Below are 27,871 nucleotides of genomic sequence, written 5' to 3'. Positions count from 1 at the left end.
TAAACTGCTGCTCCTTTCACGTGCGGTACAGGAAAGCTAACCCTTCCCCATTTAAGCGGGATAATTTTTCACCCTATCTTGCTGCTCCCCCACTTCTGCTTTTACCGCCCACCCATCCAATGGATCATCTCCAAATGCCACCTGCGAACTTCTCCCCTCATTTCAAGCTCCGAAATCAGCTTAAAATCCACCTCAAGTGGTTCACCGAAAACAGTTATCACAAAATGGCAAATGAGTTTCCACTACCTAGACGACAACTGCCTATTTACAGCAGCCCAAACATTTTGTGATTGCCTTGACGGTCGTTGTGGGACGCCTGCGGTGGAGAAGGGAAGGGCCTGGGGTTTTGGTCGAGCCGGTGAGAGGAGCCCCGGAAGGGCTCAAAACCGGGGAGACCCTCCCGCCGCTGTCCCCTCAGGCCTCCCGCCCCGCGCCGCCAGAGAAGGAGGAGGAAACACGGCCAGGAAGCGGCCGGCCCCGGGCGCCGCGGACCTGGCAGCCGCCGCCCTGCCGCCTCAGGGGCTGGGCGGGCGGCGGCGGCGACGGCGGCGGCTCCGCCCCGCTGCGGGGGCCGCCCGCGCCGGCAGAGGCGGCTCCGTTCGCCGCTGTGACGCCGGCGGCGCTGGAACACCTGGAGGGGCGGCGGCGCCTCCGGCTCGGCCCTCCCCTCCGCCGCGGGCAAGGTGAGTGCGGGAAGGGGGGACTCTGGGCTCCGTGACGGATCCTGGCGGGGAAACGGGTTCCGCCGGCAGCTGCTGCGGCCGCTGTCGGGCAGCCCCGGGTGGGCGCCGCCTCCCCCGCGGGCTGCCCGCCTCTTGGGGGGAAGGCGGGCGGCGCGGCGGCCGGGCCTGAGGCGCTGGTGCCCGTCAGGGCTTGGCGGCGGGCGTAGCCGGGGCCGGACCTGCCGAGGGGTGACATTTCTGAGGCACAAGATGGCATCTGCCCCTCCTTTTTGCCTTGTGCTCCCCCTCCCGCCGTGCGGTTATCTCGCCGTGATCATCGCATTTATGCGTTTCTGCCTCCCTTCCTCCCGCACATCCTCTCTGGCCCTCGGCCCGCTGGAAGCGGGGAGGTTGGGGAGGAAAACGGCCGCTTCTCCTCCGCGGTTTCCGGCTTGCCTGCCAGGCTCCGGGCTGAGGCGCAGGTTGTCCGGCCGCGGCGTGCGCCGCTCGCCGGGGGGGGTGCCGCGGCCCTTGTTTTTACCTGAGGGCTTCGGCCCGCCTGGGTTAAGAGGGGTGGCAGGGTTTCCTCTGGTAAGATGACGTCCGTTATCAAACCAGGCACCGAGGCGTTAACAGCTGGGGAAATGGGAATTAACACCCCCCCCCCCCCCCAAACTTCTGATTTAAAGCTTATATTTTGTGAAAGGTTGCTCTTGATCAGCGCATTTGTTCTGCATCCATCCACCTGGCACATGAATGTTGTTTACCTGCTCTAGTCCTTTAGAAGAAGGAGGAAAATAGACAATCGCTTGAAACCTCTGGTCAGTTTTTAGTAAGAGAAGAGGGTGAAGGGCACTGTGCTCTTTTATTCATCAGTATCATTGTGTGTATGTTCAGTGCCAAATGTAAATAAATCTCCTGTTCCACGCTGTTTTGCATGGTGCTGATAGCCTCAAGGTCCTGCATGGGCCCTCTTAAAACAGTAATGCAGGTTTGCCTTAGTTCAAATGTGGAAATGTGAAACTGAATTGGGTAATCTCAGGGGTACGTCCTTTAACCTCCTACCCCCAAGTTACATTGTGTAGATATTTTGGAAGTTTGGCATTGGAGTTGTTCTTCTCTTTGGTTGTTTGTAATATTTTGCCCCTGCCTGCAAGCCTTGATGTAAACCAAGGTGACCGTTTATTTCGAGGAAGCATCTGTTTTGGGGTTTCCCCCCTCTCCCCTATTTCATTCTGTTATCCTCTTATTTTCTGGATAGATTTTACTTAATTTGGGTCTTAGAAAGCAGCTGTGGCTCTTGTTTCAGAGCAGACTTCTTGGAAATAAATTGTTCTCATGTTTTGGTCTAGCAAGGCTATTGTTGTAAGAAAAAAACTGTGTTTGATCACTTTTCCAAAGTGTTGGACAGAGAAAACAGCAGGCTGGGTTTTGGAGTCTGCAGTGCAGGCTGTGTTTGGTTATGGTCTTTCATCTGATTTTTCTGATAATCCCTTCTTTTTCTACTTTGTCTATCCAGGGCTCCCAAGGAGTGAGTGGAAGTACCACTTGACAGTGCTATCTGCCTGGCACTGATCTAGGAGTTGCAGTTCTTAGTGGTACTTGGCATGAAGTCCAGGAACATCTCATTTAGACATTAGCAATTTTTTATACTGCTGTTTGAATAGGGTAGCCTACTGGTTTAAACTGAGTAACTTAATGATTTAAGATTTATGTTAATACCACTGAAGAAGGAATTTAGTGTAAAGCCACAGTGATCTTGTTTTGAATAGTAAACTGCCATAACTGGTATAACCAGTCACATTTTTCCAATGGCAAGCTCTACTGGAAGATGATGTGGCAGTTAAATGCAGCCAAACCTTGGTCTAAAGTTTCTCTACTGTCAAAACTAAATCGCTGAAACATTGTTATTTCCAGAAAGGTTCAAACAGTGTACTCAAGGGTTAGACGTTGGTAACTGGAATTTGCCGCCCTCTTAATTGAGAAAGAATTAAGTGCTTTTTAGGTAATGGTGATTTCATCCATTATGTTTGTGGGAGGTGAGATTCAAATAAGCACGTTACTGAAGGTTTGCAGGTTTAAGACCACCAGTTATGACTGTATGGAAGCGGGAAGTTTTCTCTAACATTTTTATTTCACAAGACTATATTTTTGGGGTGTGGTGGGAATCACATAGTGCAAAGTAAAATTCCTCTTGAACCCTACTACAGGGTCGGGTTTTTTCCCCTTTGTAGACTTTCAAGCCCACCCATCTTGCCTGTTCTTCTCTGCTCTCCATACTCTACAGGGCTGCTAAATTGTTCTGATGAATTCCTAAGTAACCTTTTCTGGAAGAAATGAATAATAACAGCTCTTTTCACTCTTCAACTAGTGTTGAAAGCTGTTGGTACGAGTTGGCAGAAAAAAATGTGCTAATATCTCAGCTAAACGAGAAGTCAAGAAATGTCCTCAAAGACTCTTTTTTTAATACTTTTTTCAAAATCTCCTCCAACAGTGTTGCTCTGAAGTAGTTGATTCTTCAAGATGTTTTACCACTTCTCAACCATAAAATCACTCTAAAGACAAAATTATGCCACGTGGTGATGCAGAAGCATTAAAAATACAAAAGCCTGGAGGGTGAAGAAGGTTAAACAAAGAACCAAGCAGTCAAGAACAGTAGAAACATTTGACCTTTTATGTGTTGCTAGTACTAATAGTCTCTCAGTAGTTTTTCCTGTGGCTATTGTTAGCCATGGCAAACTGAGGGGCATTTTGACCAGTTATGCAATCACTTACGTCAACCTTGGGAACTGTCTGTTCTGAGTCACTGAAACAGTACTTGGGTCCATCTTGCAAGTAGCTTCATAGGGATCACCACTGCTCTAGGAACAGTCGGCCGGTGTGCCAGAATCTAAGAACAGTAGTATTAAAATGAGTGCACTATGCCTCTGTCAAGAATATATAGCCTGTATTGATCGTGGTGTTTACTCAAAAGGAAGTGAAAGAAGATCACCCTGTATTGTTGTTGCTGTGCATGCTAAAACTGTTTTGTTAATCAAATCTCTTATCCATGGATGTGAAATGATCTCCTGAGGAAATCTAGAAAAAAATTATTTTCCCCTGTTCCCTCCCCCGGCATTGTTTCCCCTTGGGTGTAATAGCATTGCTTCCTGGCTTCTGCATGGATGAAGAGGGAGGAGGGAGGCAGACACTTGAGAGTGTTGACTGTGTCAGCAAATAAGATATCTAAATAAGAAAGCCATCAGTTTGAACTTCTAAAACCATATTTGTTCATATTTAGTATAGTATACATGTGAAAAGAGTTTAATGATTTTTTTGTACATCTGCATAGGTTCTACAAAAGGAAGGTTTCCTAAGGTTAAGACTCTAGACTGATTATGGGTAAAATGTGTCAGAAAACACATCTTCATATTGTTTTTTATAATCTGTGGACAGCAGGTGTTCCATATGGCATTTTCTTTAATAGTATTCGGCTACTAAGTTTAAAAATACTGGTTTTTAAACTAAGAGAACAAATGTGTATTACAAAACAATTTGATAGTCATTTCAGAGAAATGAAACAAGTCTGCATTTAGAATGAGATTAAATACTGGATTGCATATATCCCCAGCTTTGCTTATTTGCAGAGTAAGGTTAGACTTGCCACTCTACGACTTACATTCAAATTATTCTTCCATAAAACACACATAATACTTACAACACCTACCTGGTTCTTTCCTAAGGACATTCGCTCAGTGTTCTTCACAAATATAAGCGGAACACTAGTAGTCAAGTAAAAGATGTTACGGAAGTGCAAACTGATACTATGTGCTGTTCTTATATTATTTCACAAAAAACAGCTGAAAAAAACAGTATAATCTGAAAAAGGAATTTAAAATTAATTTTATGTGTGATTAAATATCTGTGTCTTTATGTAAATGAAGTTCTGCATGCAAGTTAACTTATCTAGAAAGGGCTATTGTTTGCTTGTCAATCTTCCAACTGTGAGTCTACCAGCATTTATTTGAAATATTTTGTTATGAGACTACATGTACTATGTCATGACTACATGTGCCATTCTTATCAGTGTTTTTGAGATAAACCACTGTTTTTAGGAATTTGTCATTCAACTGTTTAAAAAAAGACCAAAACCAAAAAACACAATAAAACCCAGCTCCAAGTGTCATTTCAATACATGTTATGCTCTAGAAAGAAGGAGATAACTTATGCCTGTAAGTTTGACTTGATAGTTGTTGGAATAATATGACAAGTGTATAGTACCAAATAGACACAAAATTGTTTGAGAGGAATACTAATGGTTGACTTGGTCCCTGCACTTTGTGGGAGCAAAAACAGGTTTTAAAAAATATGGTGACACGGTGCCAAACTTCCACTTTTTCATGTTGATTAAAACTTACCTCTAACCACTCGAGTACTGAAAACCAATGCAGTTCAGATGGATTGATACTCTTAGGTTCTAGGTATAAGTGAGCAATACATTTCCAATGTGCAAATTTGCTCTGTTTATCTGCTACTCTCTTCTATTAACCTGTACATATCAGAGTTGGGAATAAAAAAAGAAAGACCAAATGATAGCATAAGAAACAGGTCCCTGGATATCATCCTCTGTTTAGACTACACCAGGAAAATAAACAGAATAATTTCCTATATTAATTGTGTATTCTGAAACATTAGAAGCATCATAACTGGTTTTTTTGAATAAAGTAACTCCTAACAGTACTCTCTGCAGTAGCTATTGGTCATCTGCTCTGCGTAGAGTATTAAGAGTCAGTGTAAATTTCAGTGGAAGACAGGTCATTATATACTTAATGTCAATAGTACTACTACTCATGTTGTTGGATGTACGGTTCACAGATGGGTGCCTAGGTAGTGCTACAAAATGACAAAAAAGCCCCAAAACATCCAGATTTCTTCATACCTTGTGCATGGTTTCTAATTGCGCGAGTCCTTAATCACACAATCTAAGTCATTTGTGATTCCTGCTTTTTGTTCTCCACACAATTTGCTAACTTGAAAAAGAAGGGAAAGGGAGTGTTACATTGGCTCAAACTACCTTCTTGGAAAACAGACTTCAATTTCTCTGATATTTCTGGTCTTTTGAGTACCTGGTTGGGGTTTTTCTGCATGTCGAATTTTGGGGTTGGGGTTGTGGTTTTTTGTTTTGGTTTTGGTTTTGTTTTTTTTTTTATTCTCTGAAGGATCAAGAAAAATGAGTAAATGGAATGAAATAAATGAACTTTTTGCTGGGGTGTCTCATAAACCTCAATAGAGAGGAGAAGGAAGTGGAAGAAATTGTGTATAGAAATGTTAGTTCCAAAAGTGCTTGCTGTGAAAGAAAGAATTGGTTCCAGTGGGCTTACGGGATGTAGCTGCGTCCCAAGCACAATGTGTTACTCGGTATGCTGCTGAATCTTTTTTCCCCAATAATTCAACAAACCACCATGAAATCCCAGTTCTAAGAGAAGTGGAGTAGAGATGTTCTCTTACTCTGTGATTTTTGCCGTGTAGTTCAGGTGCTTCAGGCAGAAGTCATCATTTCCCTGTGCTCAGAGGACAGCGGTGAGGCTCTGGTTCAGGTGCTCAGAGTTGCTCTTTGGAGGTTCTATTAACTATCTGTACAGGGGCTTAGTATCGAGAGGCTTGTATGGTAATTTAGGCACTACAGTTAGATAATTGGGGTCAAACAGCATGAATTTATTTCCCCCTCAGCGCCTCCCAGGTGTATGAATATAGCAGGAGTCCCTCTCTGTATAATAGATGCCGTTTTGCCCTGTGCTTCTTTTAAGAACATATGAAACTTCTTTCTACATGTCAGCCCCTGAAATAGGTTGAAAAAGTAATTCTGTTAATACAACTCCCTTATAAGACTGCAGTATTTCTTTTCCTGGCAAGTTGTGGGTAATGCTTCCTAGGATAAGTAGCAAAGCTGTGGATCTGTCCGAGACAAAGGAATAGACAAAAAGTTGTAGTGGGTGGAAGGACTGCTAATGCAGCGCTTGCAGACCAATTCTGCGAACTTTTTGAATTAATAAACAAGTGCATCAGTGAGTAGTCTAACAGAATGAAAATACTCCTGGATTTAAAGCTAAGCATGGATGATTCTGCAGGATTAGAACATCAATGATGAGTGTTAAGAGCTTTAGAGGAAAAATTAAATCTTGTCATTTGTCATATTGATATAACTTAAACTCTAGATTCATTTTAGCTGAATTACAGTGGCAGCTATTCATGTAGTTAAGTGTAGGAATACTTGTAAGTCTGTGTATAATCTTGATGCTGAATGCCTATATAAACCCAGACTTAAGTTTTCACTTTTTTCCTGCATTGACAATATGAATAATTCAGATCAATAGGCTGCTCTATTGTCTTTTGCTTGGGAAAGGAAAAGTGAAATGTGATTTGAAGCTCCTGGTCAGCGTATTTGTAGACAGACCAGAGAAGTTAAAACTGCCTTGCCTAATCTTTATCTTGTGGTGAGACTGCTTCTTGCTTTGGAGGCCTGTCTACTTGATTCAGTTTGATCACAGCTTCCAGGGAGCAGAGGGAGAGACGTGGTCAGCCAAGAGCTGTTGGAGGCACAGATGGCACTGATTCCCTCATCTAAGAACATTTTCTTTCCTTCAGAGTATTTTACATAAATGAAACTATCACTATTAACTTTTACAGCTAGAACTCCTTAAAATTCTTCTTATTTTTTGTTACTTAATACCATGCTACTATTACTGTATTAAAATTTTATTGGAAGTTTATTCATTTTAATAAAACTCTTATATTAAGTAAATCAATTGCAATGCATGATTCTGCTGTATTTGAAGTTATAAGTTGCAGGGGTTTTAGGGTGCAGAGAGTCTGTTGGGATTTGAAGAATTACACAGAACATATCAGCTGCTTTGAAAGAACAGTGAACTGAGAGGACAGTGCTATGGGTGAAAGTGCAGACTCTTCTGTGTCTTTTTTGATGAACTTATTACTTTCACATAAGGGTTGCTGAATTCTGCTCTGCCTCTCAGTTCCCTTTTGTTGTTTCTAGATGCATCTCAAAAGAATGTTGTTCAATCTACTGCCTTCCTATATAACTATGCTAGGTCATCTTCGGATGTTAAATTTGATTGGTAGATCAGCATTTTTGCAAGGATTTCAGATCATCTCTTGGTTTTGAGAAGTTGTGATTAGATCAACAGTTTGGTTTAGATAGTGGAAAAGATTCCTGTTTGCTGACTCTGGTTGCTCCCTGGTTTCTTCTGTAAGATCCCTTAGCTAAGCTAAAAGCACAGTAAGAACTGTGTAACCAATGCTCAGTTAAGGAGAAGTATTTGAATTAGGGGGAAAGATTTTTTTTTTTAAGTCGATTTTCTCGTAACCTAGGAGAGCATTAAGATCTGAACTTCACCTTGCCACATGACACTTCTTATATTTACTCTCACTGGAAAAGAAAAATTATCCAAGTGACACTGATATACAGAATTGTTTATTATCAATTTAGCTGTTGGAGAGAAGGCATTCCTACTGTCTTTTTTCTTATGAATAATCTTCAGATACTACTTGTATAAAGTTGTTCAGCTCTTGGGAAAATGGACAACTTATGCTGCAACAAAGTATAGTTTAATAAAGCTAAAAAAGAGAAGCAAGCATGTACAAATGTTCTACGAGCATGAGCTGGAAGGTGAGCCCAGGGTATGCTGGGCTTCAAAACACCATGAAAGCATTTTCCTGTTTGCACAAAAAAATGCAGATGATATATTCAAATGGTCTTGGAGAATATAAAGAATCAGAGGATTTACATAGGAATAGAAATGCCATTCGCTAACGAGAGTGTCTTCCATCAAATTTCATTCCAGCATCATGGCTAATAAAATATCTCAGCAGGAAGATAGGGTGATGCGGTATGCCAGAAATTTTATGAAGTTCTGTGTGCATTACAGCTATTTTGGCTTCCCATGGAAATAGTTTGTGGGTAAATAGCTTACAACCCAGATAAACTCTGCCACAGATGCAGAGGTGCCATATTTGGCTGTTTGCAGGGCCATCTTGGTTCCAGCACATTTTGTTAGCTCTGGCAGAGCACTGTGTGAATGCAGCTGTACCGCTTTTTAAGCCAGGCTGAGTCTAGAAACAGTTCAGCTGTATTTCACAGTGTCCAGACTGATAGGTGGTGCCAGTCCTTTCTGTTGTCAGTCTGCAAACAGGGACGTTTGTGGAACACGATGCTGAGGCTTCTTGGTGACCTGCTAGGGCAGAGGGCCTGCTAGAGATTTTCAAGGTTTCAGCAGGGCTTATGAACCCAGCTGGTTCTGTATGGGAATGGATGATTCGGCACTATGGTCCCTTGTGTTCTGGGCAGACTTGTTATGAATGAGGCCAGGTCAGGTTTAATGCTGAAACTGAGGTAGCATCTGTCTGTCTCAAAATGCTGGGAAGCGCTTGGAAAATTACTGGAGCTGTGTGTGGATGACTTTGGGAAATCTCAGATCCAGCACTGTGCAGCAAAAAACATGGATTTGCATACAGTCAGCTGTACTGTAGCACTGCTTTCCCTAGCATGCTATAGAACACCTAAGTTTGCTCCCCCCAGCCCCCGCCCCATATCTAGAGTATCCCTACCTTTTGTATGCCAAGATAAAGGCTGTCTGTCATGGAGATCACAAGTGTTGTGTAACTCTTTACCATCAAGGATAATGGAAACTTTCCAATACAAAAGCTTTCCAATGGGGCGGTGAATGCTGCTGGGTTGTGTTTTTGGTTTTTTTTAATCAGTGTCAGCATAATATTATTTATTGAAACTTTTCTTTTTTTAGTCTTATTACACTGGGAAGAAAAAGAAGTCCCTTATATCAACTCCTTGTGGCAAATTAAGCTTGGTTTTGTATATAAAACTGCATGATAATATAGGTTAATTTTAAGTTTGCAGTTTTGGGGGAAGGTGTTGGTGGACTGTAGTTAGTATCATGTGCTTCCATTGTAGTCAGCTTTGGCAAAGAGCAACTCTCTTGTTATTTCCGTTCAGTACATTTATGTCTTGTTCTTTGAAAGCATAACAGAGTTCAAAACCTAAAGTAGTCAAAGGTTATGTGCTCATTCCTTGGTCTCTCTCTGCAGCCTCAGGGCCAGCATTTTATGACTGTAGGGATTATTTGTTACATGGTTATGAAGTGTTCTTTAGTTCCTGGATACTTCCCTGGGCTGTTTCTAGTCCCCTTTTATTAGCATCTCTCACTTTTTGTGGCTAGACCTATACTTTGGGATTTCTTTAAAAAAATCTCACTGCTTCAGCTATTCCAGATGCTTTTAATAATGTCCTTTGTTACAGCTGAACCAATATCTTAACCCTCTTTGGTTCCTGGATTTGGAATAGACAGTAAGAACACATGTAGTTAGAGATTATAAAAATAAATAAAATACTGCCCTGTTAAATGACTGCAGGGACAATTTACATTGTGCATGTAGCAATATCTGGAGAATGAAAACTGCTAATGTTAAAAGTTTGGGCTATGAATGAAAATAAACAATATGACTAAAAGCTGAAAATATTGTAGATAACTCTTAGAAAGAAAACATACTGTATTTTTGTGTGTGTGTGTAGCCACAGTGGTCATGGTACAATGTTAATTCTGCTGTCCATTTACACCGTTCTTGTGGAGAGTCTTCTGTATTAAACCAATGGTAGCAGCAAACTTCCTGCTCTCCAATCTTGGCTTCTTTTATGTTGTACAAATTTTCACAGAATCACATAGGTTGGAAGGGAGCCCTGGAAATTACATAGTCCAGCCTCCTGCTCAACCAGGCCCAGTTCGAGCAGGTTGCTCGGGGCCATGTCCAGCACTTGCCTCACTGGGCAGCTTGTTCCAGTGCTTGACCATTCATGGTGAAAACTTTCCTGCCTATATTAAGTTGGAATTTCACACGTTCCTGCTTGTGTCCATGGTCACTTGTCCTTCTGGTGTGCATCTTTGAGAAGAGTTTGACTGTTTGCTCTACATCTCTCATTAGGTAGTTGTAGACAGCAATAAGGCCTCCTGTTAGCCTGATGGTCTTATAGTTGAACAGATGTGTTACGGGATACAGACCCTGACTGGTGGACCCACTCCAGTATGCCAGTGTTTTTCTTGTATGGAGAGCCCAAAACTGGACACTGCTTCACATGTGGTCCCACAAGAGGCTGTAAGGATTCTGTAGGACACCATGATAAAGGCATTGCCAAAATCAGCATACAGCATCCACTGCTTTCCCCTCATTCACCAGAGGCGGTCTTCTCGTAGTAGAAGGCAGTTGGGTTAGTCAGGCATGATTTGCCCTTAATAAATCCATGCTGGCTGCTCCCATTCACCTTTTTATCTTTCATGTGGCTGAGAATGGTTTCTGTGAGGGTTTTCTCCATGATCTTTCCAGGAACTGAGGGTGAAGTTGATGGGCCTGAAGTTTCCCTGTTCTTCTTCTCTATGGTTTTTGAAGATGGAGGTGGTGTTTGTCTTTCTCCAGTCATCAGCCATCTCTTTTGATCACCATAACCTCCAAGAGAACGGAGGGAACATCACTGCAATGACATAAGCCAGCTCCCTCAGCACTTCAAGATCCATCCCATCTGGTCTCATGGACTTGTGTATGTCTTAGGTACTTCTTAAATCAGTCTTTCTGTAATATGGGTAATAATACATACTTACATACCCACAGACCTTGACAATAGGCTCGGAGAACTAGAGAGCTGTAGGGCAGACCTTCCAGTGAAAACCAAGGCAAAAATGTACCTCGGCCTTTCTACTCCAGAACATGGTTTAGTGGGCATGGATGATGGTTGGACTTGATGATCTTGAAGGTCTTTTCCAACCTAAATGATTCTCTGATTCTATATTCTCTGTTATGCTGTGGGCATGTGTCTTCCTTCCATGCTGCCACTGTTCTTACAGAGCACTTCTTGTTGCCCTTTGCATCCCTTGCTAGGTTCAAACCCAGTGTGGCTTTGGCTTTCCTAAGTCCATCCCTGCATACTCAGGCAATGCTTTTGCATTCTCCTGAGTAACCTGTCCCTGCCTCCATCTTCTACATGCATTAGTTTTGCATTTGAGTTCATTAAAATTAATCTTGCTGGCCTTCTGCCACAGGTGCTCAACTTTCTGCCCATAGAAATGGACTAGTTTTGTGCTTTGAGGAAGTTCACCTCAAAGATCACACAGTTGTCCTGAGCTCCTCCTGAAAACCCAGATATGACCTATCTAGTAAAACTGGATGTTTCTTAAAAATAAAATACTAACATTACAAGCTAAAATTTTATACATTTGCAGTAGAACTCAGATACAATTCCTGTACTAGCACATCCACTACATCCAGCTTGAGTAAATATTCCTTTATTATGTTCCTCTACCTTTGTTTCCAATACTAATATCTATGTTATATATACTGTTTCCATTTCAGTAGAGTTTAACTGTGGTGCTGAAACATGAAATATGAATGAGTTTACAGTGCTGCAAATATTACACAAGTGTATCTAACTTGAAACAAGGTCTGTGTGAATGGAAATTGTTTGGGGTACTGTTGAGATCAGTGGTACTCAAACCAAATGCACATTTGTGGTCTAAATTAACAGCTAAAAGAATGGCATAATAATAGTGAACATCCAGGTTTTCCAGAGTGTTCTCAGTCACTGAGAAAGGTGAAACTCAGCTGGGTCTTCTGAGGCATAACTGGTTTCTTTATGAAAGTTCCTTGAACAGCATCTGGAATGAATGGGATCCAGGAACATTCTTGATGGAAATTGTAGGTGAAATACTGCAAGCCTTATCAAAAGTCATCTGATTCTTTTTGAGCAACCACAGTTCTGTTTTCTCAATGGCAGTGCTCTACTAAGCTGTCTTTGTACAAACTGAATTCTCATTTCTTATTCTCATTCTCTCTCAAAAGCTAGCTCTGTACTGGAAATAAAATGGGCCCAGGGATTGAGCTTGAGCACTAGGCTGCTGCTTGTTCCTGCTGTTTAATTGCTGCAGTCTCACTGGCATGGTTTTTATCTATACCACCTAGAACTCTCTGGGACCTTTCTCTCTCCTGGCATGTTTTGGGTGATACCACGTGCCAGGAGCCATTTCCAGCAGGCAGTGTAGGTAAGACTCCACTTCTGTTTCCTTCCACCCTAATCGGCCATACAACACTATCCCAGCAGGTCTTGTAGCCTCAAACACCATCATGTCACACAGCAGGACAGGGAATACATGCCCTCATTTTCATACCATGAAAACACTGTCCTAATAGCTGTGATAAAGTCCTCACTTTGAACTAAAAAATCCCCACAAATAATATCTTAGGGGCATAGGGATGCTATATAGGACTCAGAGGGGTATAACTAAGAAGATCTCAGAGTCAAAATACAAGGTCAAGATGTTTAGGAAGAAAGAGCATGAGCTATGCTTGCAAATGAGAACTGTTTCACCATGACCCTGATATATTTTCCCTTTTTTTTTTTTTTTTTTTCAGGGACCTTGGTTTCCAGGAGAGTCAGGTGGACGTGTACAGCGTGTAAGGTCAGTGCCTTAGACCTGTTCCCTATGTTGGTCGTTTACACTTTGGCCTGTGTAATATGCATGCTATTCCATCTAGATAGACTGTTCTTCAGTTCCTGTCAAACCAAGTGTGCTGCTGAATAACTGAGTCATGGATGTGTATACAAGCTAAATCCTGTGTTCTTATCTCACTCGCACACACCCACAGTTGACATAAGGAGGACCAGTATTAAAACAGTGAAGTCAAGTATAAAGGTGTTAGAAAACTGGAGTTAATGTTGCCTCTGCCTTATGGCTCTAGAAACTACAGCAAAGCTATGACTGATGCTGTCCATTCTGTATATTGTCTGGCTTAATGGTGCTATAACACAAACAACACTCTGAAACAGTTCTTTCTTCCTCTGCTGTTTAGCTGTTGGCCTTTATGTTTAAACTCTGCTCTGAAGACAGAGTTATGAATTTTCTCATGGTGTCTCCTGCAGTGCTTATGAGCACTTCACAAAAATTCCAATTCAGGCAAATTTCCTGCTCTGATATAATCTTGCAGCATCTCATGGAACTTTGCCAGGAAGTTTCACAGGTACTGAGAGCAAAGAGGTTAGAATTGGAAATCTGAGATTTGGCTCCATTCGGCTCCAAATGGAAGTGCATGTGCTTCATAGTTGCAGGAAGTGCTCAGGTTGTTTGTATTCCCTTGTTCAGGTTCGTGCAATCTGTTCCAGTCCCTTTGCCACACCAGTGCTAACCATACTGTCTGTAAGCAGCGCCATGCTTGGAGTGTCACGTCTCCCCATTGCAGCCCCTTTTATCTCTGGCCCAGATTAGTGCCAAAGTTCAGTTCCAGCACCATTACCTTCCTAGCTGCTTTTTCCATTACTGTCAACTTCACATCTTAGTGCAGCCTGTTGGTGCGTTCCTTCTGTACCCAGTCTTACCAAAGGCCATTTCCCAGCAGCACCATCTGACCAGCTTCTTTTTGGTCTCGTCTACGATCATGCTGTAGTGCCTATGTTTGCATGCTGGCTGTATGGTGGAGAATAGGGTCCTCTGAAAGCAGCAGAGGAGAAGCCAGGTGCTCGTTGTTTATGAGGAGTGTCTGGCTTCACTTGTAAATTTGGCCTGGAAGGAGTGTGCTCAGTTACTGTTGGGAGGTGATGTTTGTTCCATCTGGTCAGCTCAAAGTATAGTGGGAGAATTGAGTATCCAAGCTGGAGATATTAACTTATAAAATCTAAAGTCTAAATGCATACAGATCATATTCTATCCTCAGGAACTGTGGTGTCCCTCATAGCAAAAACACCTGGTGGTTAAATTTTGTATCTGTGGTTCAAGACATGACGTGGCTAGTGTTTTTTAAAAAATAGATCAGTGGGACATGAGTGAAAAAATTAGCTGAACTTTGCTGTGGCTAAAACTCTGGGGGAAAAAACTTGACTGAGGAAGACGCCTAGCACAGACAATTTTGGCTTGCCTTGTCTAAAGTCAGTGAATTTATGCCAGATAGATTGGCTTTTGCCTGGAAAATTTGCTAACATATAATAATTGGCAATATCAGTGACACCACTTAAATGTGTTTGTTATGGATTTAAGCAAGAATTGTGTGTTACATGAGAAAAGCATGACTGAAAAGCTTTCTTTCTTAACATGATAAACCAGATGCTACAACATAGTAATTTTCTGTGTAAAAAGGTAGGGATTTTCTAGTGTCTAACTTGGAAAATTATGTTTTAAAGATGTTTGTATTAACTGATAATTTCTTATTTTAAGTGTCTGAAGAAAACAAGAAACATGGAAGGTCATAAGTAGTAAGTACCTTGATCATTTTTTCTTATTCTAAAGAGCTAATGGTGTTTGGCATGTTAATTTGTAACTGCCTGAGTCTATCATACATTATGTTCTGGCATCTAGTATTTATATAAAGTCACTGATAGACATTCTTTTTAAAAAGAATAAAAAAAAAAAAAAGAACAACTGCCAAAGAATGGAAAAACAAGTGAATTGACTAGATAGAAAAATAGCGTGTTATCAACTTCCTGCTTAATGGAAAGAAGTGTATGAACTGTTGTATTTCAAGAGGCTTATCCATGGTTGTTAACTTCAGAATAAAGTACATCCTTCTTTTAGTTATATTTTCTGATTGTTTAACAAAGCCTAAATATGTCCATGATTACTTGACACAAAATCCATTTTAAAAGGTTTTGATGAGTGTCTACTAGTAAAAATTGTCCACTGAATTTTTCAGTAATGTGATTATAAATCTTTTTTTATCTTAAGCATAAACAGGAGCCAGTAAATTCTCCAAATGAAATTAGAAGCTGAATTTGTGTGTAGTGGTAAAAGATTATATTTCTCTTATTCCTTCAATTGGTTTATCAGTCTCTAATTCAGGAATTTGTATTAATCACAGCTTTTTTTTTTTTGTCATATTCTTTTTTATTCCTTGTACCATGCCCCCAGAATTTCTAGTGACCTCAAGTGAGGTAGATATCAAAGCTGGCTGACATCAGATGAATTATGGTGTTTTCTTCGCTTGACCACTGAACTGAGATATCAGTTATTTGCACAGCTGTAGCAGAAGTTAAAGCACACAACTAGCCAAACAGCTAGGGTCTTTATGCTACCTTGTGAGTGGTTTGATTTTTTTTTTATTTTAAATATTACTATTTTTAAAGTAGTGCTGTTTTTATTAAACGTTCATATTCTCAGATCAAGGATCTCCTTGTTTATTAGAGGTTGTAGATTTTGTATTTTAAAGGTGCAGCATATATCAGGTCAATATAGGCTTCACCTAACTTGATAGGCTGTCGTCAGAGTGTGTAATGGTTTGTTTGTGCAGAATTCCACATGAAACGTGGTATGTTTTGCATGTGGTGGTTATTTTGTGCTGTAGCACCAAAAAGGCCTTTATTTTAATTTTAATGAAATTCATGAATTAAACTCTTGGAACTAATTTTTGGGTAGAAATAAATGGATAAATATCTTTTCTTTTAAAGTTTGGGGAAGAAGCCAGGAAGTGCTGTGTATAAGTGCGTCGAATTTTGTCCTTGCTCACTTCCAGTTTAATTTCTTGCCATCTCTTTGGTGATTAAGGCACTGTCCTCTAACTCAGTGATTAAAAATAACTAAAGCAAATAACAAATCCCAAAATCTCTGTGAAACAAACTTCCTTTTCAGGTTAAACTGTGTCACTAGTAACTATGTAGGGCAGATGTGCCACCCTTTTGGGGAACACGTGTAGCAATGGCTTGTTTCAGAATGGCCATAGTATTTCACAGCAAGCATCTCTCTCTCTCTCTCTCTCTTTCAAAATACATGACTTGATGTGTATGTTGGGTCTGAAGACCTCTTGGGGTAGCATCCCTGAGCTGTCTGTGTGTTGTGAACAGAGCTAGTAGGCAGTATCTCAGTAATGAACCACCTGTCACTCCACAGGTGGAGGGTATCTGTTTTCAAAATAAACTCAACCTCTTTAATTTTCCTGGAGTATTTAATATAGCAAGTTTTAGTAGCCATTTACTTCTAAAGATCTGGAAAATCACTGCAGCTTTTTATATGTGCACATAGGGGAAAAGTCATGTACATTTGCAGAAATTAATGATGGAATAACACTTCCTGAAAGAGATCAGGATTTCACTGTAAGGCTATATTTTCTATTAAACCATCTTGATATGGTTTAAATATTGTGGAATATGGAGTTTGTCTCTAGATTGCACTTTTTATTAGGTCTGCTACAGGAATGCAGAATCATCTGTCAGTAGAAAACAATCCTTGGAAAAAAAAGATTACCTGTTACACACCCACAGTTGCCATGTAGTCATTGCATAAAGATGTGAGCTATCTATCTTTCACATAGCATGGTCAAAAGAGATGAGTGTTCTTCTAATTCTTTATTATTCAATTGTAAAAAAGGGAGGGCAAGAAGTAGTCTAATTCCATTCATAAAATGAACTTTGTGAAATCCTGACACCGCTGAATTTGCATGAAAATTGCTGCCTGCTTAAGCAACTGTGCTAGTTCACTTGAAACTCTCCTCTTAGTTATATAAAAATAGAAAGTTAATTCCATGTGTTATAAATCATTCTATAATGCATTGGGAAGAATTCTTTGCAGCTGATTATTTGGCAGTACTATGTGCTAAAGACATTCAAATTGAAAGCAGTGTATTATTTTCCAAAGTAGGATGGGAAATATAGTACTAATTGAATTGCTTTGTTATTAATGCATAATGAGGAAATGCATGTTAGAATATGCGTGTCTGCATGCAAATACAATATTCTTGATGGAAATGTATTAATCTAGCATGTTAGACTTATTTTTTTTAAGCATCCTATTTGAGTTCTGTAATTCTGTTTCTTAATATTCTAGCAATTATCCGAGGGAATTTTATGACCAATATGCTCAAAGCCAAGAAAAATCTGTGGTCAATAAAATGCAACAGAAATACTGGAAAACAAAACAAACCCTTATAAAAGTTACAGGAAAAAAGGAAGATGAACATGTTGTGGCTTCAGATGCAGATCTGGATGCAAAACTAGAGGTTTGTAATGTTTACATAATAGCTATTCTCTGTTTGTTAATTTTAAAAATGTTTTCATTTCCTTCAAGCCTCTAATATGTATATACATTTTTATCATTATTTTCTTGTAATATCTTTTCCAATTTTTGACAAAAGTACCTATGTAAATATAGGGAATGTAGTGGCATTTTGTAATACAAAACCCCATGACCCTCAAACTTGATTTGGAACCTAATGTCTCTCGTATTTGTTTTCAGGTTTGGGGGGCAGGTTTTTTCTTTTTTGTTGGTGGGAGGAGCAGGAGATCATCCTTTGTGCTTGTATCAGTCATTCTTACCCGTTGCTTATGTCAGTTTAAGGTTTATTTTTTTAATAGTATTCTATAGTATATACAAATTACATCCTTTATACAGTTATAAAATATCACATATACCAGAAAAACATGCAATATACCAAGAAGGAGCAAAGTGCATAGTGCGGTCACTCTCTGGAGCTTTCGTTCAGGTAAGTTGGTTCTGACATGACCAAAGAAGCTTCTGAAAGTCTGTAAAGTGTAACCAAGAGAAGGAATCCTGCTGTGTGACAAATACAGTCCTACTGTCAGTATCCTCAACCACACTGGAAAAAAAAAAAATTAAGGATCTACAAATTGAAGAGCTTGAATGTCTTTGACAGAAAGCAAAAGATAGAGAATGGACTTCCAAAGTGTAATAATCAAGTTAGTGTCCAGATGAGTTTTATTGGCGTTGTTTTGTTACGTTAGGGTAGAGGTTGCCTTACTGGTTTTCTTGCAGTTTCTTATAAAATTGTTGACTTAGGATTCTTGGTTTATTTGTATTTTAGCTGAAATACACGAGGCTTTTTTACAACAAACAAATCTTTGTAGTTCTAGCTATAATAGTGATAAATTATAATGTGTTGATTCTAGCTATGCAGTCTTCATGATGGGTTATAAATCAAGAGTATTGATGTAAAACAAGCTGGAAGGATGGAACAATATTTTATAAATATATACCTGAGTTCCTACCGTGCTTACTGTGTTCCAGATTGATCAGGAAGGATGCTTTGTTAGCTCAGGTAGAATTGGAAACAGGGAAACTTCTGTTTACCAGATAAAAAACTATAAGCATGTTTTCACTTGGACAACTTCTCAACTGCAAGTCATGCTCTCAGTTTAAAAGGCAAGACCCATGTAAATGTACAGAAAGTCAAGCAGATGCAAAGGGAGACAGTTACTGTGTCCACAGTCCATTTTGCTTATAGTTGTGTAATGCTTGATCCAGTGGAGTCTAGGTTTAAGTTACAGGTTGGAGGTTTTAGATGGACAGACAGAAAGAGTAATAATTTTCCTATTTCCTAGAAACAATCTCCAAACTTTTTCCTCTACTTCCTTTGGAAACTACTGCTTTATAAATTTGGTTAGAAAACTGGAGCTATGCCAGTAAAAAGTTCGGTTTAAATCATTAACTTTCTATGTTGGCATACCAATGCAAGTTTGTTCCACTAGACTTTGCAATGTTAAAAATTCAGTATGCATATTGCCACACATGATAAACATGATAGACATTTTGATAACTTTTTGCTGTACTGCGAGGTTTTTAGAAACAAAGATTTGGACATATTCCTATATATCCAAAGATAACAACAACAACAAAAAAACCCCAACATGAGTAGTTTGTTTAACTACCAGCTGTTTAGAATAGATCTGTTTCCAAAATTATTTTTGTCTTTATTTTCCTTTAGTAAGTTATGATTGGTCTGTCTGTAGTTTCAGTGGGACAACTTAATTGAAAGAAAAGCACAGCTGATAAGGAAAAATTACTTTCAAGCTGGAAAGTTTACTCATTGTTCAAGAAGAAAATAGTGTTCCCTAATAATTTCTACAAAAAATTAAACTCTTTCTTGCATTTTAATTGTCAGTGTTTCTTGCACATGCTTACAATTTTTTTTGTGTTTTTTGTTTCAATCTTAGCTGTTCCATTCTATTCAGAGAACATGTATGGAGTTGCTGAAAGCAATTGAGCTGTATCAAAAAAGGATTTGTTGTAAGTATGATCAAATACAGTAGTTGAAATGATAAGAGGTTTGCATCATGGAATCATTGAACAAGTTAAAAACTAAAAATGAAAATAAGGAGCTACTAGTTTCATCCTATTTAAAAATAAAGATAACATTCCTTACAGACAGTTAAAGGCAGACTTGCTTATCTACTTGAAGATGTCCTAATTCTTACATTTTATATTTGATATTATGCAGTGATATGTAGCAATAATTGTAGGAGAAAGCTTGCTTTCTAAGGTGGTTTTGGTTTTTTTTTTCCCATTGCTTGCTTGACTTGTTTAAATTCGGAAGTGTCTTGTCCTAGAAATCCTAACTCTGTTCAGAACGGTTTTAAATTTTTTTTAATCATGATTGACTATGAAGTGTATTGGGCTTATTACTAGTTTATAATTAAGTAATCCATGTTATTACAATGAATTTGGTAATGCTGACTTGGCTGTAACAGGTGTACAGTAATTAGTGGCAGTCATTAGTGAGAGACAGGGATCTCATTTGAGAAGTTTCAAACAGCAGGTTGTATTAAATGACCTCTAAAGGTTCTCCGCAATCAATATTGTTGGATTCTTTGCTGCTGTGATTTCTGGCCTGGAAAAGAGAATCCAGCTTTGGAGACATCTTTCAATTTACCTTTTTTTGTTGAATGTTATCCATATTTTCTGAAGTCTTTCCTTTTTCTTTTGCCTGTCCAAAGAGTCAGAGATAATGTTTCAGGATCTGGAGGTCAACTTAGAATACAGAATAGTAGTGTAATTAGTTCAAGAAGCGTTCCACAGTAGCAGGTGAAATCTGACACAAAGCTGTGCATGCAGCACGTTCTACCAGAGTATGCTACAAGTCTGCATTGGATTTGACTGTAAACATTTGGAAAAATGACAGGAGGACTTCAAGAGATCTTCCTTCATTGTATTGGGCTACTTTTCTTATTGATAGTGGGAAGAAATTGGTACTATAGGAGGCGGTTGCTTTGGAAGACTAATAGATGAGGCCACAATGAAATATTTTTGTGAGGATGTGATATCATGAAGACCCATGGTCCCAGTTTGGAAGTACTCAGTTCAGTGTAAAAAAAGTTTTATTTTTCTTCATCTTCTTGTTTAAAAAGCAATCAGTTAATTTGAAATAGAAACATTGCAGATATTTGAAATATAAATTAAAAAATAGTGTTTGAATTGTGTGGAATGTTAAAGTTGTAAAATAATTTTGCAAAGTAATTTGAAAATAAATGTTCTTTAAAATTAAGTACTAGATTTTTCATATGAAAAATTCATTCCTGTAGTCAACCGTGAAAAATGGAGAGCAAGAGAAAAGCAAGTGAATGAGCTTTAGGTAGTATAACTCAGAATTAGCTTCAGTGAAAGCATGCTACCAAAGATTAGCTGAGGCAGCCCAGGTAGTAAAAAAGGATTTAGAATGAAACAAAACAAAACCAACCAACCAAAAAAACCCCAAGACTAAAAGATACTATAATCAGGATTGGGCCCTTTGTATAATCTAACCAACCTAATTCTTTTGTTCAGGAAAGAAATAGCACGTTTTTCCTGTTGTCTTTTGGCACTGACAGAATTTTGTGATTCTTGTTAGGTGTATCAACAAACATCTCAAGTGAATCAGATCTTCTGTTTACTAAATGCAGGAATTCTGTGAAATTATTTATTTTTTGCTGTGCAGCTTGGTTTTAGAGTGACAACTTACTTGATGTTAGGCCAGTTTTAGAGCTGTTAAGAACCTATTAAATAATGCGTTTGACCACTCATTTATTTTTTCGTTAGTTCTGTCTCAGGAAGAAAATGAACTGGGGAAATTTCTTCGATCACAGGGTTCTCAGGATAAAACAAGAGCAGGAAAAATGATGCAAGCCACAGGAAAGGCCCTCTGCTTTTCTTCTCAGCAAAGGTATGTGTGTCAGAACTACTGTCTGATTTACAAAGTACATGGGATAATGGCAGTTGATTCACTGTTGGTATAATTCATTTTGCCATCTGAAATGTGTGAGGAACCAAATGATAGGAAAGTTATTATTGACCAAAACTGCTGTAGTATTGGCAATAATACTGGCTTGCTCTGTGTAGTTTTGCCTGATCCTGTTTTTGGTCTTATGGACCTGCTATGTCTGTGTATCTCCAGATCCCCCACCTTTGCCTGTTCAGCTCAGCAGTTCTAAAGCTATACAGGTGTATCTGCACAGCCTCTCTAGCAGTGGGGTTGTAAAGCAGCTGATATGGGGTCCCTCTCCTGCAGAGAAATGCTACAGCAGGCTCATTGTGGAGGTTTCTGGGCCCTGGGAGGGCAGGGAAATGGGTAAGGGAGTGCCTTTTTCTGGGCTGTGGAGTCTCATACCTCAAGTAGATGGAGGAGAAGGGAGGAGTTGAATGCCATTTTCTGCTTTAACCTTACACCATGAAGTCCCCCAGGAGAAGATCCTAGATGCCCACTGAGCTCATGTAGGTTGGGTAGGAGCAAATCAGTAAACGGTAAGGAATCCAAAGGGACACATATACACATGGTGTTACCCAGAGCCCTTGATGTCTCACTGACCCTGTGTTTGCTCAGAGTTTTTAAACTTTTAAGTAACAGTACCTGATGGCATTGTGAGTATTATGATGCCTTTTTTTTAACAGTATGGGGACTATGAAAGCATGAAATTCACCATCATTTGCAAGGGAAAATTCTATTCCATGATATTTGACATGATTTTGGGGGGCTCTTAACTATTTTGATACTTTCCAGCTTTAGCTTAACAGTGCAGCTGTTTGGCTCAAAATAAAACATCGCATACAGAGCACCGAGAATTTCATGTGTTTATCTTGGGCTAGAGTTTGGTCATTAGCACATTCAGTAACAGCCATGAGTGGAATCTTTAAAACACATGTAAGGCACCTTTGAGCAAAAGGACTGATGATTTGTTTCTTTAAAAGGCTTAACTGTTTATAGAAATCCCAGTGTATGACATGTCTACATAAACTGAATTTTCCTTTGAATGGCTGGGTAAGTATTTGTAGAATGAGAAAAAATGGAGGGGAGGAAGCCACACTAAGAAGTTCACATTTTATTATATCTCTTACTCAATGCATTTTTAAGGCATCTTTTTAAATAAACTCACATAAAAATAAAACCAGTTGTTTGTCTGTCTTCTCTTGAGCCATCCTCAAGCTCATGCTGACATTGGGACTGCTCCTACTTACATTGTGTGCCAATAGCTAGCTCAGTAGCTGGAGATCAAGAAGACACAATTTGCTGGGTACTGGAGCTGAAGTTAGAAATTCTCTTGTGCCTAAGAAGTCCCTAAGTAGCACATTAAACGAGCTCTACACTGGTGTGGAACTGATTGAACCCATTCCAGTGAGGTGGCTGCTGGCAACCAAGAGGAAAGCAGAAGCAGTAGGAGGAAGCAGAGCAGAAGTTGGAGTAATCCTGTCTAGTTCTGAGATCCCATTAGGAGCCGAAGTGATAGCATAGGGAAGACAACAGTGTCCCCTACTGCCTTTCCAAAGTGTAGTTGCTGGAAGAAACATGTAAGAAAATGCCTAAATCCTTCCAAAAGATAAATGTCCTTCAAAGGAATTGTTGAGATTCCTTAAAAAAAAAAAAAAGGAAAAATAGGAAAAAAATCAGACAATTATCTACTTGACAGATGACTTCTTTATTTACATGTACATTTGAAGATTAAAAGGCTAATGGAAGTGCTTTTTGTGAAATTTAACATAACAATCCTGATGCATCTGTGGTATGTATCCAGTAATAAATTACCTCAGGTACTTCTTTAGAGTTGTTAAATGCAACTTGCGAAGAGGAACGGTAATAGTATACATACAAGCAGCTTGGCTAACTAAAATACATGTACACATTAGAAAAGGTTCCTTTTCCATTTGCATGTGTAAGGGAAAGGTCACTACCTGAACAGGAAGGTTGCAAACACAATATTCATGCAAAATTACCCCATTCATGTGTACCCCCAACCAAGCTGTAGAACCCTCTGAACATACACTAGCACTTAAGTGAACTATTTTGGCTGTGTATGGTCTTTTGATTGCTAGTAAAGTGTCAGTAGTTGTATTAATCCATCTGCCTTTATGGAACAACTACTTTAACATGTTCCTCTCCTTCCTTTCTTTCCCTTCATGCCTTCCCCCAGGTTAGCACTGCGTACTCCTTTGAGTAGATTGTATCAAGAAGTGGAGACTTTCAGATATAGGGCCATCTCAGACACATGGCTGACAGTGAACCGAATGGAACAGTATCGGACTGAATACAGAGGAGCTCTACTCTGGATGAAAGATGTGTCTCAGGAGCTGGATCCAGATCTTTATAAGCAGATGGAAAAGTTCAGGAAGGTATGAAGTTTCCTGTAGTTTCCTAGAAGGGGATGCCTGATGAATTACAATGAAGCATGGTTTTGATTCTTCTTAGGAAGACATAATTCAGCAGCACTAAGGATGCCATTTATCGTAACTAATCTTTTCTGTGTGACTGAAGTCCAATTAATCTGATGTGGAATACAGTATCCTCCACAGAGTGGGCTGTAAGGAAAGATATGGTAGTAAGAAACTGCATTTTTCAGTAGTATATTCAACTTCAGCCTAAATGTTTATAACTTAAATAAGACATATTTTTAAAGAAGGTTATTTAATTTTAAATACTTAACTGTGATGTCTGAATGACTAATGGAAGAAAATATGTCTGCTGTCAACTGGGGAAGGGAAAATTGATTTTTTGCAACTAAAAAATACAGAATAACAGAAATCCTGTAGTATCTGCTGCTAAATTTTTGGGTGCAGTTAAAGACCAACATTTTCAAAATTGGCTATTGTTGGATTTTGGGATGGAGTTGCACATTTGGAAATTTTTTTTATGTTCCTTGTGCAGTTCAGCATGACTCTTGGGCAACTCTAAACACTAAAACTGCTAAGAATGTACTCTCCATAAATCTTCATTCAGTGTCACTCAAGTTTTGTTAAAATCCTCCTCTCCCAAAGGGCTTCCAAAAATCACAAGTCCTAGGCGGTGGTCTGCAGGCTTGCTACCAGGTGTGAGTATAGAATTTATTTGGACTGATCCTGTTCCAGTCAGTTCAGGAATGCTCATGACAACTTCACATTTGCTGGTGAGGCTCTAGAGCCAATTTTGTTAAAAGACTATAATGTTCACAGTTTGCTATTTATACATCTTGACTATTAGGAAGAGTTAGGATTCTAGGAATAACATGGTGGCTTGTGCTTTGAGTAAAAACAGGAAAAAAATTTACAGAAATTGTGTGATAAGTGAAAGCAGAGGCCTAGTAACAGAAATTGTACTGAATGTGCATATATGCATCTGCATATGGCTTAGAGACAGGTAATGTACAAAAGAGAAAACCCTGTTCATCAATGGCTTAAGCAGCCTGTGACTGGAGGTGTTTGGAGATGAAAGATACTTAATTCGGCATTTTAAAAGCTTGAATAAACCATCCTAATGGGAAGGGACTGGCATGCATCTAGGCTATGCCATTTTTGGTAAACTGAAGTGGTGACAATAGCAATTAAGGAAGGGGTGGAACAAATGAAACCCTAGCTAGTCATCTAATCTTTATTTAATGCTTTAGTACAGGATATTCCTGTAAGTCTTGTGGCACCAGACATGTATTTTATTATGCCTTGTGGGAAATGTTTATAATGGCAAGTTCTTGCAGGTAAAATAATTGGTATGGTCTTGGCCTCAGCCAATTGCTTATGTATAATGTTTGATTTATTAGAAAAACACTTAAAAAATGGAATGTTAGAATGAATAAAGCAGTACTGGTAACGGTCATACAAAATTGATTTATAGCTTTCTTGCAAAACAAATGCTATGGAAGGTATAAATTATATAAATGGCAAAGTAATTAAAATAATGTATCCTTTGTACAGTGGGCTGCTGTAGTTAAAAAGTTAGATGTGAAATTTCAGCTGTTTTGGGTTGCTGTGCTTCAAGGTCAGCAAAAATAAGATTTTGTTTTGTTTTGTTTTCTTTAAAGCTCTCACAAAACTTAGTATTTCCACATTTTTACTACTAAATATTTTGAAATATCTCTAGGTCTGAAATGGGTTATATTCTGATGTAAAGAAATAATGAATGTACATTCTTAAATTTTGTAGCATTACCTCAAATAGTTTAAAAAACAACAAAAAACCCACCAAAACTTGGTGAAGGTCTTTTGAACCTTTCTTTCCTCTGACTGCCTGTCTACTGAAAACCTTTCAGATCACATTGTAATATAGAGAACAAAAAGCTCTATATTTTGCAGCCAACAAAGTAAAGAAATGCCCTTGGTATCCACTTCCCCACATATCCCATCTGTGCAACAGGCATATCAAACTAGTCTTTGAAGATTTTAACACTTGCAGAAAGTAAACTTTTCCTTTTTTCGGTTTGGAAAAAAAAAAATTACAAAAATAAAATCCTCAAGCATAATGTACCTAGATAGCTGTTGCTGAACAAGACACAACAGTTTGATTTTTAGTGCTTTACAAATGTACTAGGCAAACAAAACTAATGGTGGATACTGTAGTCATAAATAATCAAAGTAAAGGAGTTATTTTTATTGTCTTTTTGTTCTATTCTTCTTGCAGATCTCAGTTGTGCCATAGTGTGGCAGTGTAATGCCGGGTTTTTAGAGCTTATTTTGGATCTATAACAACAATTTAAGAAGTCATGTTATTCTGTTGAGAAAGATATAATTACTGATGTAAGGGTTTTGGTTCTAAAATATGCCATCACTGGAGAGAATTTGTTTGATCTGGAGCTGCATATCTAGCATACACCAGCAAGTAGTTAATGAAGCTGATCCTGTCAGAGCACTTGAAAGTTTTCTTCAGATTTCTAACTGTAAAAATCCTAAGTATTCCTTTAGTAAATATCTTTTTCTTTTTTATTTCAAGTAAACAGTGCTGGTTTAGTGATCTTTAATGCATCTAGTGCATCAGCGGTATTTATATCACTCGGTTATAGGACTGTTTTTCAAGTATGTAGCCTTTTATAATGTAAACCTAAATGTGTCATTATGTATACAGATATGGTACTTGTTTTTGGAGACCAAAGCTAAATCAGTCCAGATGGGTTTTTCATACCTTCCCTCAGAATAGTTCAGGCTAAAAGATCAATAGTTAAGCCAGTATTTTCAGAGCTGATAAAATCTGAGTTAAAACATTGGCATTTTTGTAGCTCTCTTTCAAAACAATGAGGTACTTGAAAGAATTTTCTAATGCTGTTCTCAAGGCATCAGTCTAAATATGTGAGACCTAGCAGTACTACCACTTTCAAAGTGTCCCAGAACATTGCAGAACAGCCCTTTTACATTGTTGTTTGAAGATATCCATGTGATTATAGCTACTTGATTCAAACCAAGGAAACAGGTGAAGTATTTACTTTTCCCTGCAGAGTTCTATAAATGCTATGTAACTTCATTCTTTTTTTTTCTATTAACAGTTTTTATGGACACTCCAGTGCTGTTCTAGATAGAGAGGTCTTCGATCCCAAGTTCAGAGTTTGAAGTGTCGCTTGCAAGAGTCTAAACAGTGTCTTGGCAATGCTGTGGTATTTAAAAGAATTTGAATGAGTTAATACCCCTTTACCAAATTCTCCACCACTGATCAGGTTGTTAAGGTTCTTAAATGCAGGCTGTTTTATCTGTCTGGCAACTGTACACTATAGCATGAGCTCTGCAGTGATATGGTAAAAATACAGACCAAATTGCCCAAGTGCTGATAGTCCCCCAGTGTCCTTCCTGCAGCTCTGAAAAAGTTAAGCTTTTCCATGGGTTTCCTGAGAAGGAACATGCCAATGTGCAGAGTGATAGGCTGTGATACCAGGCAACAGCGTCCCATGTGCATCCTACAAGAATACAGAAGAGACTCTGCTGTTCAGTTTTACTTAGCTAAGCTATCTCAGATGCTTATACAGTGCAGTATAGACTTTCTCATCAAACCTAGACATCACAGTGCCACCTATAACAAGTAAAAAGTGAGAGCTGAAAAAATCATCTGCTGACCTTTAGGTTAACTGTAAGGAAAATTGTATCTGTGATACATGGCAGGATTTTTATCATGCTACATTGATAGAGCAAATTAATCCTTTCTATACTTGTTTTTTGCTTCCATCATTCTTCTACTCCTCTGCTTCCCCTTCATCCT

General features: G+C 39.0%; 1 protein-coding gene across 8 annotated transcripts in view; it reads left to right on the top strand.

Annotated features, from left to right (window-relative positions):
• The first annotated feature begins 544 nt into the window (after positions 1 to 544).
• The window catches only part of ICA1 (islet cell autoantigen 1), a 77,818-nt gene continuing 50,491 nt past the window's right edge, over positions 545 to 27,871 (top strand). For 3 of the 8 annotated variants that reach the window (XM_075049894.1, XM_075049887.1, XM_075049879.1), the window contains exons 1-6: positions 13,106 to 13,171; positions 14,918 to 14,955; positions 17,516 to 17,687; positions 19,639 to 19,711; positions 21,497 to 21,620; positions 23,860 to 24,058. In XM_075049894.1, the coding sequence (XP_074905995.1) occupies positions 14,939 to 14,955; positions 17,516 to 17,687; positions 19,639 to 19,711; positions 21,497 to 21,620; positions 23,860 to 24,058 (585 nt within the window). In that variant the 5' untranslated portion in view covers positions 13,106 to 13,171; positions 14,918 to 14,938. Of the gene's footprint in view, positions 684 to 13,104; positions 13,172 to 14,917; positions 14,956 to 15,468; positions 15,775 to 17,515; positions 17,688 to 19,638; positions 19,712 to 21,496; positions 21,621 to 23,859; positions 24,059 to 27,871 lie in introns of those variants that run through there. The other 5 variants (XM_075049919.1, XM_075049911.1, XM_075049873.1 and 2 more) reach the window with 3 other exon arrangements.

This window comes from Buteo buteo, chromosome 2 (genome assembly GCF_964188355.1).
Source record: "Buteo buteo chromosome 2, bButBut1.hap1.1, whole genome shotgun sequence".
Taxonomy (NCBI): Eukaryota; Metazoa; Chordata; class Aves; order Accipitriformes; family Accipitridae; genus Buteo; species Buteo buteo.
Note: the sequence above shows the minus strand (reverse complement) of the source record. Positions and strands in the feature narration are given on the sequence as shown.